This window comes from Oncorhynchus kisutch, linkage group LG17 (genome assembly GCF_002021735.2).
Source record: "Oncorhynchus kisutch isolate 150728-3 linkage group LG17, Okis_V2, whole genome shotgun sequence".
In the NCBI taxonomy this organism is placed as follows: Eukaryota; Metazoa; Chordata; class Actinopteri; order Salmoniformes; family Salmonidae; genus Oncorhynchus; species Oncorhynchus kisutch.
The window spans coordinates 79,493,246-79,510,807 of NC_034190.2; the positions used below are offsets into that span (position 1 = coordinate 79,493,246).

A 17,562-nucleotide genomic window follows, 5' to 3' on the forward strand; every position below is an offset into this window, starting at 1 on the left:
ACTCTGCAGTCCAACTCATCCCAAACCATCTCAATTGGGTTGAGGTCGTGTGATTGAGGAGGCCAGGTCACCTGATGAAGCACTCAATCAATCACTCTCCTTTGTCAAATAGCCCTTACACAGCCTGGAGGTGTGTTTTGGGTCTTTGTCCTGTTGAAAAACAAATGATAGTGGGTCTAGGTGCAAACCAGATGGGATGGCGTATCGCTGCAGAATGCTGTGGTAGTCATGCTGGTTAAGTGTGCCTTGAATTATAAATAAATCACAAGAGTGTCACCAGCAAAGCACCCCCATACCATCACACCTCCTCCATGCTTCACGGTGGGAACCACACATGCAGAGATCATCCGTTTACCTACTCTGCATCTCACAAAGATACGGTAGTTGGATCCAAAAATCTCAAATTTGGACTCCAGGCCAAAGGGCAGATTTCCACTGGTCTAATGTCCATTGCTCGTGTTTCTTGGCACAAGCAAGTCTCTTCTTCTTCTGGTGTCCTTTAGTAGTGGTTTATTTGCAGCAATTCGACCATGAAGGCCTGATTCACGTAAAGCATTTATTTGGGCTGCAATTTCTGAGTCTGGTAACTAATGAACGTATCCTCTGTAGAGGTAACTCTGGGTCCTCTGAGAGCCAGTTTCATCACAGCGCTTGATGGTTTTTGCGACTGCACTTGAAGAAACTTTCAAAGTTTAATAATATGGACTTGGTCTTTTACCAAGTAGGGCTTCTTCTGCAGACCACCCATATCTTGTCACAACACAACTGATTGACTCAAACGCAATAAGAAGGAAAGAAATTCCACAAATGTACTTTTAACAAGGCACACCTGTTTTTCGAAATGCAATCCAGGCGACTACCTCATGAAGCTGGTTGAGAGAATGCAAAGAGTGTGCAAAGCTGTCATCAAGCCAAGGGTGGAAACTTTGAAAATATATTTGGATTTGTTTAACACTTTTTTGGGTTACTACATGATTCCATATGTGTTATTTCATAGTGTTGATGTCTTCACTATTATTCTACAATGTAGAAAATAGTCCAAATAAAGAAAAACCCTTGAATGAGTAGGTGTGTCCAAACCTTTGACTGGTACTGTAGCTCTAATCTTGTGTATTTGATTCCTTGTGTTACTACTTCATATTCTGTTGTTACCTCTGCATCGTTGGGAAGGGCTCGTAAGCAAGCATTTCACCTGTTGTATTCGGCGCATGTAACATATAACATTTGAATGTTGACCCAAACATCGGCTCAACGGAGAGGCAAAAAGAGCACCTGGCAGAAACAACACTGTGTCTCAACACTGAACAGGAAGTCAAATCTCTCGAGGGAGAAATTGACTTCACACGGTACACTAAGTGTAGCAAGAATGCGCACACCCACCCACACAAACATCAAGGTCCAGATTGGTCCCTGGTGTGTTATCTTGTGTTACACCGGAGGCCGTCTGTTTTCCTACGCACCATATGGGTGACACCCCCCAAGGGGGGGGAAGGGCTTAGTGCAGCTCGCTACGCCACAGGCTGGAGGTGAAGGAACTGCAATGGGCACCAGCGCTAACAGACTAACAACATGATAACACACTGCTAACTCACTAATCTTAGCAGGGCTGTCAAAGGACCCTCTGGCTCCACTAGGCTGTGTCCTGGCTGGGAGTTTGTAGCTAATAGCATAGCCTGTTTGCTAAGTGAAGAGTCCAAGGACCCTTCCATCAGACCTTCTCTAATGTGTTTAGAGGAGGTGGCAAGGATAGAGGATACAAAGAATCTAGGCAGGATGAATTGAGGAGGAGCCCAGGAGTCATTATGAAAAAAGGCACAACAGCAATTTCTAGGTGCCTCTCAATTGCCTTTCCTGTTATATAGTTTCCTGTGACAAATCTGTCCAAAATTTCATAACAGTCACGACGACACATCCCCACTAAGTGAGTCATTTGAACAGCTTTGAAAAAGGTCAAGTCCTGAGGTTGACTGAGGTTGTTAAATTAACTCCATTTAAAAGTTGTGAAATAATGAAGCCACAATTCTCTTTTAATTCACCATGACTGGCTCATTTGGAGAAAGCGGTCTGGTCCTTTATTGGAGCGGATACTAACATGGTGAACAGGATGTGTATCCTCACAGACTGTGCCAAGCTAGCTAAGAAATCAAGGGTAATTGTCATTTTCATAGTCTTTATGGTTTCAGTGAAGCATATTGGCATCAAAAGGGCCATCTTCTCTTTCATAAGATAAAGGATCACTAAATATCTCAGAAAGGAAAGTATACCACGGGTTTTGGACTATTTTAAACCACCAACCCACGTAGATTCAATACTTTGATTTGTTAACATTTTGTCTGCATCTTACATGACACCCTGTTCTCTCTACTGAGCCCTGCTATCACTGATAACACACCTTCCCTCCCTCTCCTTCCTCTCTCCCTCCCTCCCTCTTGCTCTCCTCCCTCCCTCCCTCCCTCCCTCTTGCTCTCTCTCCCTCCCTCCCTCCCTCTTGCTCTCTCCCTCCCTCCCTCCCTCCCTCTTGCTCTCTCTCCCTCCCTCCCTCCCTCTTGCTCTCTCTCCCTCCCTCCCTCCCTCTTGCTCTCTCTCCCTCCCTCCCTCCCTCTTGCTCTCTCTCCCTCCCTCCCTCCCTCTTGCTCTCTCTCCCTCCCTCCCTCCCTCCTGCTCTCTCTCCCTCCCTCCCTCCCTCTTGCTCTCTCTCCCTCCCTCCCTCCCTCTTGCTCTCTCTCCCTCCCTCCCTCCCTCTTGCTCTCCCTCCCTCCCTAACCTCCCTCCCTCTTGCTCGCTCTCCCTCCCTCCCTCCCTCTTGCTCTCTCTCCCTCCCTCCCTCCCTCTTGCTCTCTCTCCCTCCCTCCCTCCCTCTTGCTCTCTCTCCCTCCCTCCCTCCCTCTTGCTCTCTCTCCCTCCCTCCCTCTTGCTCTCTCTCCCTCCCTCCCTCCCTCCCTCTTGCTCTCTCTCCCTCCCTCCCTCGCTCTTGCTCTCTCTCCCTCCCTCCCTCCCTCCCTCCCTCTTGCTCTCCCCTCCCTCCCTCTTGCTCTCTCTCCCTCCCTCTTGCTCTCTCTCCCTCCCTCCCTCCCTCCCTCCCTCCCTCCCTCTTGCTCTCTCTCCCTCCCTCCTCCTCTTGCTCTCTCTCCCTCCCTCCCTCCCTCCCTCTTTCTCTCTCTCCCTCCCTCCCTCCCTCCCTCTTGCTCTCTCTCCCTCCCTCCCTCCCCTCCCTCTTGCTCTCTCTCCCTCCCTCCCCTCTTGCTCTCTCTCCCTCCCTCCCTCTTGCTCTCTCTCCCTCCCTCCCTCTTGCTCTCTCTCCCTCCCTCCCTCCCTCTTGCTCTCTCCCTCCCTCCCTCTTGCTCTCTCCCCCTCCCTCTTGCTCTCTCCCCTCCCTCTTGCTCTCTCCCCCTCCCTCTTGCTCTCTCCCCCTCCCTCTTGCTCTCTCCCCCCTCCCTCTTGCTCTCTCCCCCTCCCTCTTGCTCTCTCCCCCTCCCTCTTGCTCTCTCCCCCTCCCTCTTGCTCTCTCCCCCTCCCTCTTGCTCTCTCCCCCTCCCTCTTGCTCTCTCCCCCTCCCTCTTGCTCTCTCCCCTCCCTCTTGCTCTCTCCCCCTCCTTCCCTCTCCTCCTTCCCTCTCCTCCTTCCCTCTCCTCCTTCCCTCCCTCTCCTCCTTCCCTCCCTCCCCTCCCTCTCCTCCCTCTCCTCCTTCCCTCCCTCTCCTCCTTCCCTCCCTCTCCTCCTTCCCTCCCTCTCCTCCTTCCCTCCTTCCCTCCCTCTCCTCCTTCCCTCCCTCTCCTCCTTCCCTCCCTCTCCTCCTTCCCTCCCTCTCCTCCTTCCCCTCATGTCCTAGTATTTAGAGCGTTGGACTAGTAACCGAAAGGTTGCTGGATCGAATCCCCGAATCTGTCGTTCTGCCCCTGAACAAGGCATTTAACCCACTGTTCCCCAGGCACCGAGAATTGGATGCCGATTAAGGCAGCCCCCCTCCACCTCTCTGATTCAGAGGGATTGGGTTAAATGCGGAAGACACGTTTCAGTTGAATGCCTTTAGTTGTACAACTGACTAGTCTCTCTCTCTCCTCTCCTTCCCTCCATAAAAGCCGCCTGTAGCCTTTCTAAATCTAATAGCTTGTTTATTTAGCTTCTAAGTGCTTTGAGATTCTTTGTAATGAAAAATGTTTTAAAACCCGAAATTATTAAAATATGACCGTAGCATTGTCCTGGCTGGTCTAGTTGTAACGCTGCAGCCTCTGGCACAAGTCTACATTGTTGGCATGTTTTGGAATCCGGGCCCTTTGACGCCAACCTCTGTCACCACTGTGATCCTTGCTATCTGTTCAATAAAGTCAGAAAATACCTTCAAAACACACACACACACACACACACACAAAATATGACTGTAGTGTACCTTAAACATTTGCTTGACTTTCTGGCGGGGCAGGTTGACGTTCAGCTTGTGTAAGAGGTGCAAGACCTCGCTGATGCTCAGGCTTCCATCGCCGTTCTTATCTGCCTCGGTAAACGTCTGCTTCAGCCACGTACAAACCAACCAGGGGTTAAGGATAGATAACACACACAACAACAAGCCCTGTGAAAACCTACTTAGGTTATACTTTATTCTAAAATAGTCCTTTGTAAGAGATCTGTTGCCATTAACTAGGCACAGGTGGTCACATTGACTGATTAATCACGTCATCGATTGATCAAGTATAGACTGCAACAGAAAGTGTACAGCTAGCGTGGTTCACAATGTTTTAGCATAGGTCGTCTAAGTGCATCTCGGTTCAGAGCCCAAAACAGTCGTCAAACAAGGCAAAATCTTCTGTTTCTCTGACACAGCTCTTACTCTCAGCAGCAGAGTCTATTTTAACACAAGCCGTCTGTGTGCGACTGACAGAGACAATGTGATAGCAGGTGGAGGCTTTTGGATGTACCTTTTCATCAGCACATCAAGCTCGCTGGCACGCCGAAGCCGCAGTGTGTGTACGCATGTCTGTGTGTGGGGAAAGAAATAACTTGTGTGTGTGTAAGAGTAAATGCACTGTGTGTTATTATTATTAATTATTCACAACCGATTCAAGTATTGAAAAGTCCTCACCAAAAAATGCAGGGGAGAAGCAGTTCTCCAAACCCACAGTTCGGAACGTATTCGGAATCTAAACCCACAGTTCGGAACGTATTCGGAATCTAAACCCACAGTTCGGAACGTATTCGGAATCTAAACCCACAGTTCGGAACGTATTCGGAATCTAAACCCACAGTTCGGAACGTATTCGGAATCTAAACCCACAGTTCGGAACGTATTCGGAATCTAAACCCACAGTTCGGAACGTATTCGGAATCTAAACCCACAGTTTGGAACGTATTCGGAATATTCGGAATATAAACCCACAGTTCGGAACGTATTCGGAATATTCGGAATATAAACCCACAGTTCGGAACGTATTCGGAATATTCGGAATATAAACCCACTGTTCGGAACGTATTCGGAATATTCGGAATATAAACCCACAGTTCGGAACGTATTCGGAATATTCGGAATATAAACCCACTGTTCGGAACGTATTCGGAATATTCGGAATATAAACCCACAGTTCGGAATGTATTCGGAATATAAACCCACAGTTCGGAACGTATTCGGAATATTCGGAATATAAACCCACAGTTCGGAACGTATTCGGAATATAAACCCACAGTTCGGAACGTATTCGGAATATAAACCCACAGTTCGGAACGTATTCGGAATATTCGGAATATAAACCCACAGTTCGGAACGTATTCGGAATATTCGGAATATAAACCCACAGTTCGGAACGTATTCGGAATATTCGGAATATAAACCCACAGTTCGGAACGTATTCGGAATATTCGGAATATAAACCCACAGTTCGGAACGTATTGTGGTTTTGGGGTCATGGTTCAATTCAGTTTCAGTACAGCAGGAAAATGACATGCCAACAGTTACTGTAGTTATTATTTTTTCATTTTAGAAAGAGTGTTGGTATTCCTGACTCCATATATGACCATGAGTCATAACGCCTGATGAGCTCACCATCGGGTATAACACTTTGGTTTTTCTTGAATGAAAACACACGATTAGTTAACAACACTAAATTAAAGTCCAATATGCGTGTGAAATCCATATGTAAACATGGCACAGACATTGTATAGGCCTATGCTATAAGGTTCTCTTACAAAAGAGAAAAAAATGTGCACTCTCATAAAGGGGTGTGTCTGTATCACGGTTCACACTCTGGGGTAATGCGATGGGCTGTCACTGAAGTAGTTCTGTAGCCCTCGGGGGGAAGTTCGCAACGTGGTTCGAGCACTTTCACGAGGTGTTGAAACCCCTTATTTCTAGTCAACCACGGAGAATGAGTACATATCCTCAGGTATAAAACATATCCATCGCTCCTGTAACTTATTTGGAGCGGTCAGAATGTAGAGGGTTGCTTGAATACTGCCCTCCGGTGGTAGGAATACTGAGGTGATGTCAACATGTATTAATTATGATTTTTTAAATTAATAGCCTGAAATGGTTGTGTCAGGTCAGATTGACTCATTTACACAATGTAGGCATAGCTTATATCACCTAGTGTTCTTATTCTTATTATTTTTTATGTATTCATTGTGTGGACCAAACCGAGGTCCCGGTACTGAACAGTTTGGTACGAATACATGTACAATTACACACACCTACAAAGACAATATATAGACGGTACTTTAATTCTTCTCCTGACCTGAATAGAAATCCAATTGACCTGTGGGTCGTATTCACAAGGCAAGGGAAGAAACCGGGAGGGACCAATTACAAGCGCTCCTTTTCTGTTGCAAAAACGTTTTGCTACAGTGTATGAACCTGACCCTGCTCTCCAATGACTTAAACCCATGCCCAGAAAGAGCCAAACATGCACAGGTAAGGATATTGGTCACGGGTGCGCTGCCTCTTGGCCAGGCTGTCCTCATCGCTGATGCCCGCCACCAGGTACTTGAGGCCGGTGATCCAGGTGCGTGCTTCCTCGCCCGTACTGGAGACCAAGTCCAGGGACTCCAAGCGCTCCCCATAGTACAGGCTGAAACAGCAGTTGGGATCAAAGCTGCCCTCAGAGTAGCGCTGGAAGATCTCAGACTGCTTACCCTCGCACACCTCTCGGATGGAGTCGATGGAGACTAGGGAACGAGGAAGCAAATGGTTAGTTCACCATCACTCTGAAACAGTGAAACAAACTCTGACCGTTGAATTTGGGCCTTTACCGCCACCATTTTGCCACATTGCCAACTGGAACACGTTAAAAGACTGGGGGGGGGGGGGGGGGGGGAGAGTATTCGAGGGAAACCAGAGGAACTTCAAAACGTAGCCTATTAAAACTAAGAGAATCAGGAAGTCACTTGACGGAGCAAACCCTTTTACATAACCCTTATATTCAAATTATATTGAGTTCATTCCATTTGGTGGGACTGGAATGATTTGAACCTGGTTTGGTGTATAACGAGGCTGAAATGGCAGCGGGCAGCTAAGGGAGGGATGGAAGGACTGGAATGATTTGAACCCGGTTTGGTGTATAACGAGGCTGAAATGGCAGCGGGCAGCTAAGGGAGGGATGGAAGCTTAACTTAGAAGTCTTTATTATGAGACTTAGGCAATATGATATGGCATAAAAAAAATAATTGCTAGGATTTAGCTTGCTGTGCCCGGAGAGCTATGTTATTAAGATGAAACTCTTAGGGGATAGTAATGACATTTTACAGGAAATTCATTAACATTGAGCTTCTTTTCTCCAAACAGATTAAATGGGTTTAATACAGTCGCTAGTGAGTTTACACACCCTTTCCAGTCTTGACATTTTTTTCTCCCCTAAAATCCAAATTCAAAAAGGGAATCAATTGGGATTTTTTTCCCTACACAACCTACTCCACATTTTCAGTGAAAAGTGAAAGAAATTAGTGAAAATCTTCCAAATAAAAACAAAACAAAACATTGATTGATTGCTGATGTCTTCAGAATCCAGAGGAACTTCAAATGTAGTCTATTAAAACTTAGTGAATCAGGAAGTCACTTGACGGAGCAAATCCAAGGAAAGGAATCAAAAGAATCACCTTTGAGAGCCGTTACAGCTGTGAATAAGATTCCACCTTCAACAACTCTCAGGCCAACATGCAGGTAACTGACAAAATAGTGCAATCACTTGATTAAATGAGGGATAAAAAAGTATAGTGAAAACATGTGCTTCCACGCAAGGTGGAGTTCCTAAATCTAATCCAGAGCGAATTTAAGAAGCATTTAGGGTTAAGTGCCTTGCTCAAGGGCACATCCGATTTGTCACCTAGTCGGATCTGGGATTCGAACCAGGGACCTTTCGGTTTACTGGCCCAATGCTCTTAAAATCACTAGGCTACCTGCTGCCCTAGTTGTTTTTTATCCGTTATTTTACCAGGTAAGTTGACTGAGAACACATTCTCATTTGCAGCAACGACCTGGGGAATAGTTACAGCGGAGAGGAGGGGGATGAATGAGCCAATTGTAAACTGGGGATTATTAGGTGACCGCGATGGTTTGCAGGCCAGATTGGGAATTTAGCCAGGACACCGGGGTTAACACCCCTACTCATCTTTAATGACCTCAGAGAGTCAGGACACCCGTTTAACGTCCCATCCGAAAGACGGCATCCTACAGAGGGCAGTGTCCCCAATCGCTGCCCTGTGGCATTGGGATATTTTTTTCTTTATTTTTTTCTTTAGACCAGAGGAAAGAGTGCCTCCTACTGGCCCTCCAACACCACTTCCAGCAGCATCTGGTCTCCCATCCAGCGACCAGGATCAACCCTGCTTAGCTTCAGAAGCAAGCCAGCAGTGGTATGCAGGGTGCTATACTGTTGGCTAGTTAATTAAGCATTAGCATCCAGCTTAGGATCATGTATAAAAACGCTGCCGTAGGCCATTATTTTGGCTACCACAGCTACCACGGCTACGCCCCATAGGATGACAATGCCCCCATCCACAGGGCACAAGTGGTCACTGAATGGATTGATGAGCATGAAAATGAATAAATGTCAAATGCCATGGTCCTCCCAGTCACCCGATCTAAATCCAATTGAACACTTTCTGGAGTGGTGCCTGAGACAGCGTTTTTCACCACCATTAACAAAATGACATATTATGGAATTTCTTGTGGAGAATTGTGTCACATACCTCCAACAGAGTTCCAGACAATTGTAGAATCTATGCCAAGGTGCAAAGAAGCAGGTTTTTTCTTTTTTTGTACCTCTTTTTCATGTTATTCAAATTGGTAGTTAGTCTTGTCCCGGGTCTGTAGTGACACCTTAAGCACTGTGATGCAGTGCCTTAGTCCACTGCGCCACTCAGGAGGCCCATTGAAGCTCTTCTGGCTCATGGTTGCCATATATGATGAACAGAGAGTAGCAGTAGCGTAAAAATAGGGGTTGGCGGGTGGTGGGACACAATGCAGATCGCCCGGTTAGCCAATGTGCGGGAGCACTGGTTGGTCGGGCCATTTAGGTAGTATGTACATGAATGTATAGTTAAAGTGACTATGCATATAAGATAAAAAGAGAGTAGCAGCAGCGTAAAAGAGGGGTTGGGGGGTGGCACACAATGCAAATAGTCCGGGTAACCATTTGGTTACCTGTTCAGGAGTCTTATGGCTTGGGGGTAAAAACTGTTGAGAAGCCTTTTTGTCATAGACTTGGCACTCCGGTACCACTTGCCATGCGGTAGTAGAGAGAACAGTCTATGACTGGGGTGGCTGGGGTCTTTGACAATTTTCAGGGCCTTCCTCTGACAACGCCTGGTGTAGAGGTCCTGGATGGCAGGCAGCTTTGCCCCAGTGATGTACTGGGCCGTACGCACTACCCTCTGAAGTGCCTTGCGGTCGGAGGCCGAGCAATTGCCGTACCAGGCAGTGATGCAACCGGTCAGGATGCTCTCGATGTTGCAGCTGTAGATCCTTTTGAGGATCTCAGGACTCATGCCAAATCTTTTTAGTTTCCTGAGGGGGAATAGGCTTTGTCGTGCCCTCTTTACGACTGTCTTGGTGTGTTTGGACCATTCTAGTTTGTTGTTGATGTGGACACCAAGGAATTTAAGCTCTCAACCTGCTCCACTACAGCCCTGTCGATGAGAATGGGGACGTGCTCGGTGCTCCTTATCCTGTAGTCCACAATCATCTCCTTGGTCTTGGTTACGTTGAGGCATAGGTTGTTATTCTGGCACCACCCGGCCAGATCTCTGACGACCTCCCTATAGGCTGTCTCGTCGTTGATCAGGCCGATCACTGTTGTGTCGTCAGCAAAGTTAATGATGGTGTTGGAGTCGTGCCTGGCCATGCAGTCGTGGGTGAACAAGGAGTTCAGGAGGGGACTGAGCATGCACCCCTGGGGAGCTCTAGTGTTAAAGATGTGTTGCTACCTACCCTCACCACCTGGGGGCGGCCTGTCAGGAAGTCCAGGATCCAGTTACAGAGGGAGGTGTTAAGTCCCAGGTTCCTTAGCTTAGTGATGAGCTTCGTGGGCACTATGGTGTTTAACGCTGAGCTGTAGTCGATGAATAGCATTCTCATATAGGTGTTCCTTTTGTCCAGGTGGGAAATGGCAGTGTGGAGTGCAATAGAGATTGCATCATCTGTGGATCTGTTTGGGCAGTATGCACATTGGAGTGGGTCTAGGGTTTCTGGGATAATGGTGTTGATGTGAGCCATTACCAGCCTTTCAATGCACTTCATGTCTACGGACATGAGTGCCACGGGTCTGTAGTCATTTAGGCAGGTTGCCTTTGTGTTCTTGGGCACAGGGACTATGAAAATGACATGTTGAAAATGTCAGTGAAGACACCTGGTCAGCACATGCCCGGAGCACACGTCCTGGTAATCCATCTGGCGGATGGATTATGACATTGTGAATGTTGACCTGTTTAAAGGTCTTACTCACGTCGGTTACGGAGAGCGTGATCACACAGTCGTCCGGAACAGCTGATGCTCTCATGCATGCCTCAGTTTTGCTTGCATCGAAGCGAGCATAGAAGTGATTTAGCTCGTCTGGTAGGCTCATATCACTGGGAAGCTTGCGGCTGTGCTTCCCTTTGTAGTCTGTAATAGTTTGCAAGCCCTGCCACATCCGATGAGCTTCGGAGCCGGTGTAGTATGATTCAATCTTAGCCCTGTATTGACGCTTTGCCTGTTTGATGGTTCGTCGCAGGGCATAGCGGGATTTCTTGTAAGCTTCCGGGTTAGAGTCCCGCACCTTGAAGGCGGCAGCTCTACCCTTTAGCTCAGTGCGAATGTTGCCTGTAATCCATGGCTTCTGGTTGGGGTATGTACGTACAGTCACTGTGGGGACAACGTCCTCAATGCACTTATTGATAAAGCCAGTGACTGATGTGGTGTATTCCTCAATCTCATCGGAAGAATCCCGGAACATGTTCCAGTCTGTGATAGCAAAACAGTCCTGTAGTTTAGCATCTGCTTCATCTGACCATTTTTTTTATAGACCGAGTCACTGGTGCTTCCTGCTTTAATTTGAGCTTTTAAGCAAGAATCAGGAGGATAGAGTTGTGGTTGGATTTACCAAATGGAGGGCGAGGGGGAGCGTTGTACACGTCTCTGTGTGTGGAGTACAGGTGATCTAACAAATCCCTCTGGTTGCACATATAACATGTTGATAGAGATTTGGTAGAACTGATTTAAGCTTCCCTGCATTAATGTCTCCAGCCACTAGGAGTGCCACCTCTGGGTGAGTGGTTTCCTGTTAGCTTATTTCCTTATACATCTGACTGCGGTCTTAGTGCCGGCATCTGTCTGTGGTGGTAAATAAACAGCCACGAAAAGTATAGCTGAGAACTCTCTAGGCAAGTAGTGTGGCCTGCAATTTATCATAATATACTCTACTTCAGGTGAGCAAAATCTAGAGACTTCCTTAGATTTCGTGCACAGCATATATCCCGCTAGCTGAATATCCATGTCATCATTCAGTCACGATTCCGTGAAACATAGGATATTACAGTTTTTGATGTCCCGTTGGTAGGATATTCGGGATCGTACCTCATCTAGTTTATTTTCCAATGATTGCACGTTGGCGAGTAATATTGACGGTAACGACAGCTTTCCTAGTTGCCTTCTGCGGGTTCGGACGAGGCATCCGGCTCTTCTTCCTCTGCGTCGCTTCCTTTTGCAAATAATTGGGATGTCAAGCTATTAAAATGAAGTTAAACCATAAACGTGCATTTTTATGTGAAAATCATAGAATTTTTAGGGTCCTATTTGCTAAGTCGCTGAATATATTTTTTTACACTGCAGGCTTCCTTCTTTCACTTTGTCATACAGGCCAGTAATGTAGAGTGCATGCAATGTTGATGTATTTTTGTGTAATGTGGAAGCAGTAGCATGTTATGGGTATGCTTGTCACCAGCAGAGACTGGGGAGTTTGTCCGGATCAAAAGAAATATGAAAAGGAGCTAAGCCCAGGTAAAATGTTAGCGGAAAACCCACCGTAGTCCTCTGAAAACCTAACCCCGGGACAGAGTTGAATGGCTTCCCAAGAGGAGTTGAGTGTTCCAGACACAGTCATGACTAAAATGTGTTTGAAAATCTGAGACAAAGTTTCAATATTGATTCGCAACCAAATTTGAGCTTGAGCAATTTTTACAAAAACAATGGATATGTTGTTCATTCGGAAAATATTCTATAATTTTCTTTCACTTTTAAAATGAGGAGTAGTGTAGATCTACAAAGAAAAATCCAATGTAATCCCTTTTATTTTTTGGGAGGGGGGGACAGTGAAATGTAAAGACTGCAAGGGGTGTGTATACTTTCACTAGGCAATGTACGTGGTGACCATTTTGAGTTGACCTCAAACCCATTCAATTTTCTGACACCCAAAAGGTGAGTAGTGTTTCCAGGAAGATTGACTCAGTCGTAAGTAACCTTTTGGAGTGATGCTCACCTCATTTGGTTTCTAATTATATATGTATACATTCTGTCTGGTTTCAAGAAGCTCTCTCCACATCATTCTTTTATATGTCAGCACCTGTTAAACATAATGCGTAATCCCCCTGGAAAGACTAACTAGCAGGTCTATAGGCCATCCAACCTGAGCAAAAACAATCAGTCAGTCCAAAAGCCTTTGTGGCCTTTGATTCATGCTGGGAATATAAGACACGATGTACTTCAATGTCCCCAAGGGGGGAAATCGTCTTGGACATACAGTACTTCTCTGTACACAAAATACAATGTATATTATACACTCAACATAATACTAACACTGCACATTACCCAACATGCACGTTGTACCCTTCTCAAAATATAAATCCTTCAACAGATGGGTGGGGCTAATGCTTTAGAGGGTGTGAACAAAGCTGAATGGGTGTAGACAAAGAACAGCTCTCCAGTAGGTGTACCAAAATATTCAAGGGACATTTTCTCAAATGTGGAGTAACAAGTTGATCAACTTTCAAAGCAGAATTGCTTTCCCATTGTTCCTCAACTGCAGTGTATGACACCATTTATTATCTCCAAGTCTCTACTTTATCCAGTGTAAAAAAGAACAATTTCAAATGTTGTTGCATGCGACCGAATCGAGGTCAGTCACACACACGACAACACATTTCCTAAACATTCAGGCAGTCTACGCCTTAATGGTAATCAATGAATCTACAAAAAGAATAATACAATAATGTTTGTTGATGCATTTCAGTTCAACTGCATAGACAGAGAGAGTGTTCATTTTAGAAGTCTCAGCTCACTGCACCCCAGTAACCATGGCAGTCTCAGCTCACTGCACCCCAGTACCCATGGCAGTCTCAGCTCACTGCACCCCAGTACCCATGGCAGTCTCAGCTCACTGCACCCCAGTACCCATGGCAGTCTCAGCTCACTGCACCCCAGTAACCATGGCAGTCTCAGCTCACTGCACCCGAGTACCCATGGCAGCCTCAGCTCACTGCACCCGAGGAACCATGGCAGCCTCAGCTCACTGCACCCGAGGAACCATGGCAGCCTCAGCTCACTGCACCCCAGTACCCATGGCAGTCTCAGCTCACTGCACCCCAGTACCCATGGCAGTCTCAGCTCACTGCACCCCAGTGTCCATGGCAGCCTCAGCTCACTGCACCCCAGTGTCCATGGCAGCCTCAGCTCACTGCACCCCAGTACCCATGGCAGTCTCAGCTCACTGCACCCCAGTGTCCATGGCAGTCTCAGCTCACTGCACCCCAGTGTCCATGGCAGTCTCAGCTCACTGCACCCCAGTGTCCATGGCAGTCTCAGCTCACTGCACCCCAGTGTCCATGGCAGTCTCAGCTCACTGCACCCCAGTGTCCATGGCAGTCTCAGCTCACTGCACTCTAGTAACCATGGCAGTCTCAGCTCACTGCACTCTAGTAACCATGGCAGTCTCAGCTCACTGCACTCTAGTAACCATGGCAGTCTCAGCTCACTGCACTCTAGTAACCATGGCAGTCTCAGCTCACTGCACTCTAGTAACCATGGCAGTCTCAGCTCACTGCAATCTAGTAACCATGGCAGTCTCAGCTCACTGCACCCCAGTAACCATGGCAGTCTCAGCTCACTGCACTCTAGTAACCATGGCCATCTCAGCTCACTGCACCCCAGTAACCATGGCAGTCTCAGCTCACTGCACTCTAGTAACCATGGCAGTCTCAGCTCACTGCACTCTAGTAACCATGGCAGTCTCAGCTCACTGTATCCCAGTAACCATGGCAGTCTCAGCTCACTGCACCCCAGTAACCATGGCAGTCTCAGCTCACTGCACTCGAGTAACCATGGCAGTCTCAGCTCACTGCACCCCAGTGTCCATGGCAGTCTCAGCTCACTGCATCCCAGAAACCATGGCAGTCTCAGCTCACTGCACTCTAGTAACCATGGCAGTCTCAGCTCACTGCACTCTAGTAACCATGACAGTCTCAGCTCACTGCACTCTAGTAACCATGGCAGTCTCAGCTCACTGCACTCTAGTAACCATGGCAGTCTCAGCTCACTGCACTCTAGTAACCATGGCCATCTCAGCTCACTGCACCCCAGTAACCATGGCCATCTCAGCTCACTGCACCCCAGTAACCATGGCCATCTCAGCTCACTGCACTCTAGTAACCATGGCAGTCTCAGCTCACTGCACTCTAGTAACCATGGCAGTCTCAGCTCACTGTATCCCAGTAACCATGGCAGTCTCAGCTCACTGCACCCCAGTAACCATGGCAGTCTCAGCTCACTACAGTCCAGTAATTCTGTATCCTGTACAGGTGGGGCAGTAGAGAAATGGTTGTATACTGATCGAGAGAAATGGTTATATACTGTGCCTAGTGACAGACTGCACAGACTGCACTGGCTTAGATTCAAATCTGTATTAAATAATACATTTTAAATGTAAAAAAAAAGCTGTCTTGACAATGTATATCCATTGTTAATTTGTTTCAGGTGAATCCTAAGTGATTCCTGTGCTGTTTGGGACTACAGTAATAGGCTCCGTGGGAGAGATGGAAGTGCTGATTGTTGATGTGAGACAGAGTTAACGGACTTTTACGTTAATATGTGTACCAAACCGACGGCGGAAATCCTTCATTCCTTTTAATTCCAGGGCAATACAGAAGTAAGGAAGTAAAATGTGAGACACTGGATGAGGATCAGTCAGTCAGCCAAAAAGATTAACTCTTAGACTTGTCATTCAAGCACAATTAAAACAGATTTGGTCTTAACTCCTGTTAATTCCCAATCTAAGCAGGTCAGCCAGTCAGTAAACGAGACAGCAAAACCACTCACTCTTGGCCTTCTCGTTCTTGCGCGAGGGCCGCCAACGGATGCAGGACTTGTGTTGGTCCAGGTAAAAGTAACGCACCAGTCCTCTGGAGCCGCCGCGCAGCTTCACCATCTGGGTCCCTGTCTGCATGGAGTTCATGCATTTCTCCACTGGAGAGAGAAACACAAAGAGAGAAGGGGGGGGGGGTTAGAGTATGAGAGAACTGTTACATGAGTTGTTGTTCCTGCATGTGTATGATGTGTGTAGAGCACTTTGGTGTGAGTGAGTGTGCGCGTTAATTTGAGAGTCTCTCTGAGATAATGAGGGATACCATGCATTTGCATTGCAGTAGGTATGTTGTCAAGCACCAATTAAATAATTCCAGTCTGTAGCTCAAGCAGATAAACATTTACTCACATAAACACGCACGGTCTCACACACACACAGGAATATGGCTGTCGCAGCCACCAGTTTTTTGCTTGGTAGGAGTGAATGAGTAGACTTCTCCCCAAAATCCCCTTAACCAGGAACATAGTGCAGTTCACAGAGTGTTAAAAACCTCTCTGGGATAGGCGGGATGCTTGCGTCCCACCTGGCCAATAGCCAGATAAAATGCAGGGCGCCAAATTCAAATAAATTACCTTAAAAAATCGAACTTTCATTAAATCACACATGTAAGATACCAAATTAAAGCTACACTCGTTGTGAATCCAGCCAACATGTCAGATTTCAAAAAGGCTTTTCGGCAAAAGCATAAGATGCTATTATCTGAGGATAGAACAACAGTAAACAAAGAGAGAAACCATATTTCAACCCTGCAGGCGCGACACAAAATGCAGAAATAAAATATAAATCATGCCTTACCTTTGACGAGCTTCTTTTGTTGGCACTCCAATATGTCCCATAAACATCACAAATGGTTATTTTGTTTGATTAATTCCGTCGATATATATATCTCCAGAATGTCCATTTATTTGGCGCGTTTGATCCAGAAAAACACAGCTTCGAACTTGTCACTACAAAATATCTCAAAAGTTAGCTGTAAACTTTGCCAAAACATTTCAAACTACTTTTGTAATACAACTTTTAGGTATTTTTAAATGTTAATAAATCGATCAAATTGAAGACGGGATGATCTGTGTTCAATACAGGAAGACAACAAACTGATGCTACTTTTCGCGACATGTGCCTCTCTCAAAACGTCCACTTCAAGTGACACTCAGTCAAGATGGCCGTACTTCTTCATTACACAAAGGAAAAACCTCAATCAATTTCTAAAGACTCGTGACATGCAGTGGAAGCGATAGGAACTGCAAACTAGTCCCTTAGAAATCTGGTTTCCCAATGAAACCTAGACAGTGACCTCAAAATAAATACAAATCTGAATGGTTTGTCCTCAGGGTTTTGCCCGCTACATAAGTTCTGTTATACTCACAGACATGATTCAAACATTTATATAAACTTCAGATTGTTTTCTATCCAGATCCACTAATAATATGCATATCTTATATTCTGGGGATGAGTAGCAGGAAGTTGAATTTGGGCACGCTATTTTTCCAAAAGTGAAAATGCTGCCCCTTATCCCGAATAAGTTTTAAAGGGGAAATTAACCAGGACCACATGGACCAGTTGTTGTTAGGAATCCATCGGTTTGTGTAGGATCCAGTGTTGAACACTGGTGTCGAGGCCAGAGAGCTTGTTATACACCGAACATACTTCAAGAGGAAAATGGGTAACACTGAAGCAGACAATTTATGTAAAGAGAGAGGTTACCAAAATATCACTCCCAAATTCAGTGCATTATTTTGGTTTCAGTTTGACA

General features: G+C 46.3%; 1 protein-coding gene across 6 annotated transcripts in view; it reads right to left on the minus strand.

Moving 5' to 3' along the window:
• Nucleotides 1–17,562, minus strand: part of LOC109907093 (1-phosphatidylinositol 4,5-bisphosphate phosphodiesterase eta-2) — a 228,799-nt gene that overhangs the window by 56,934 nt on the left and 154,303 nt on the right. For all 6 annotated transcript variants that reach the window (XR_004203738.1, XM_031794730.1, XM_031794731.1 and 3 more), the window contains exons 2-4: nucleotides 15,764–15,910; nucleotides 6,906–7,149; nucleotides 4,388–4,517 (exon numbers count right to left, since the gene is read on the minus strand). Coding sequence is in view for 5 of the 6 variants with exons in the window: in XM_031794730.1 (XP_031650590.1) it covers nucleotides 4,388–4,517; nucleotides 6,906–7,149; nucleotides 15,764–15,910 (521 nt within the window). In the remaining variant the exon portion in view is untranslated. The remainder of the gene's footprint in view (nucleotides 1–4,387; nucleotides 4,518–6,905; nucleotides 7,150–15,763; nucleotides 15,911–17,562) is intronic.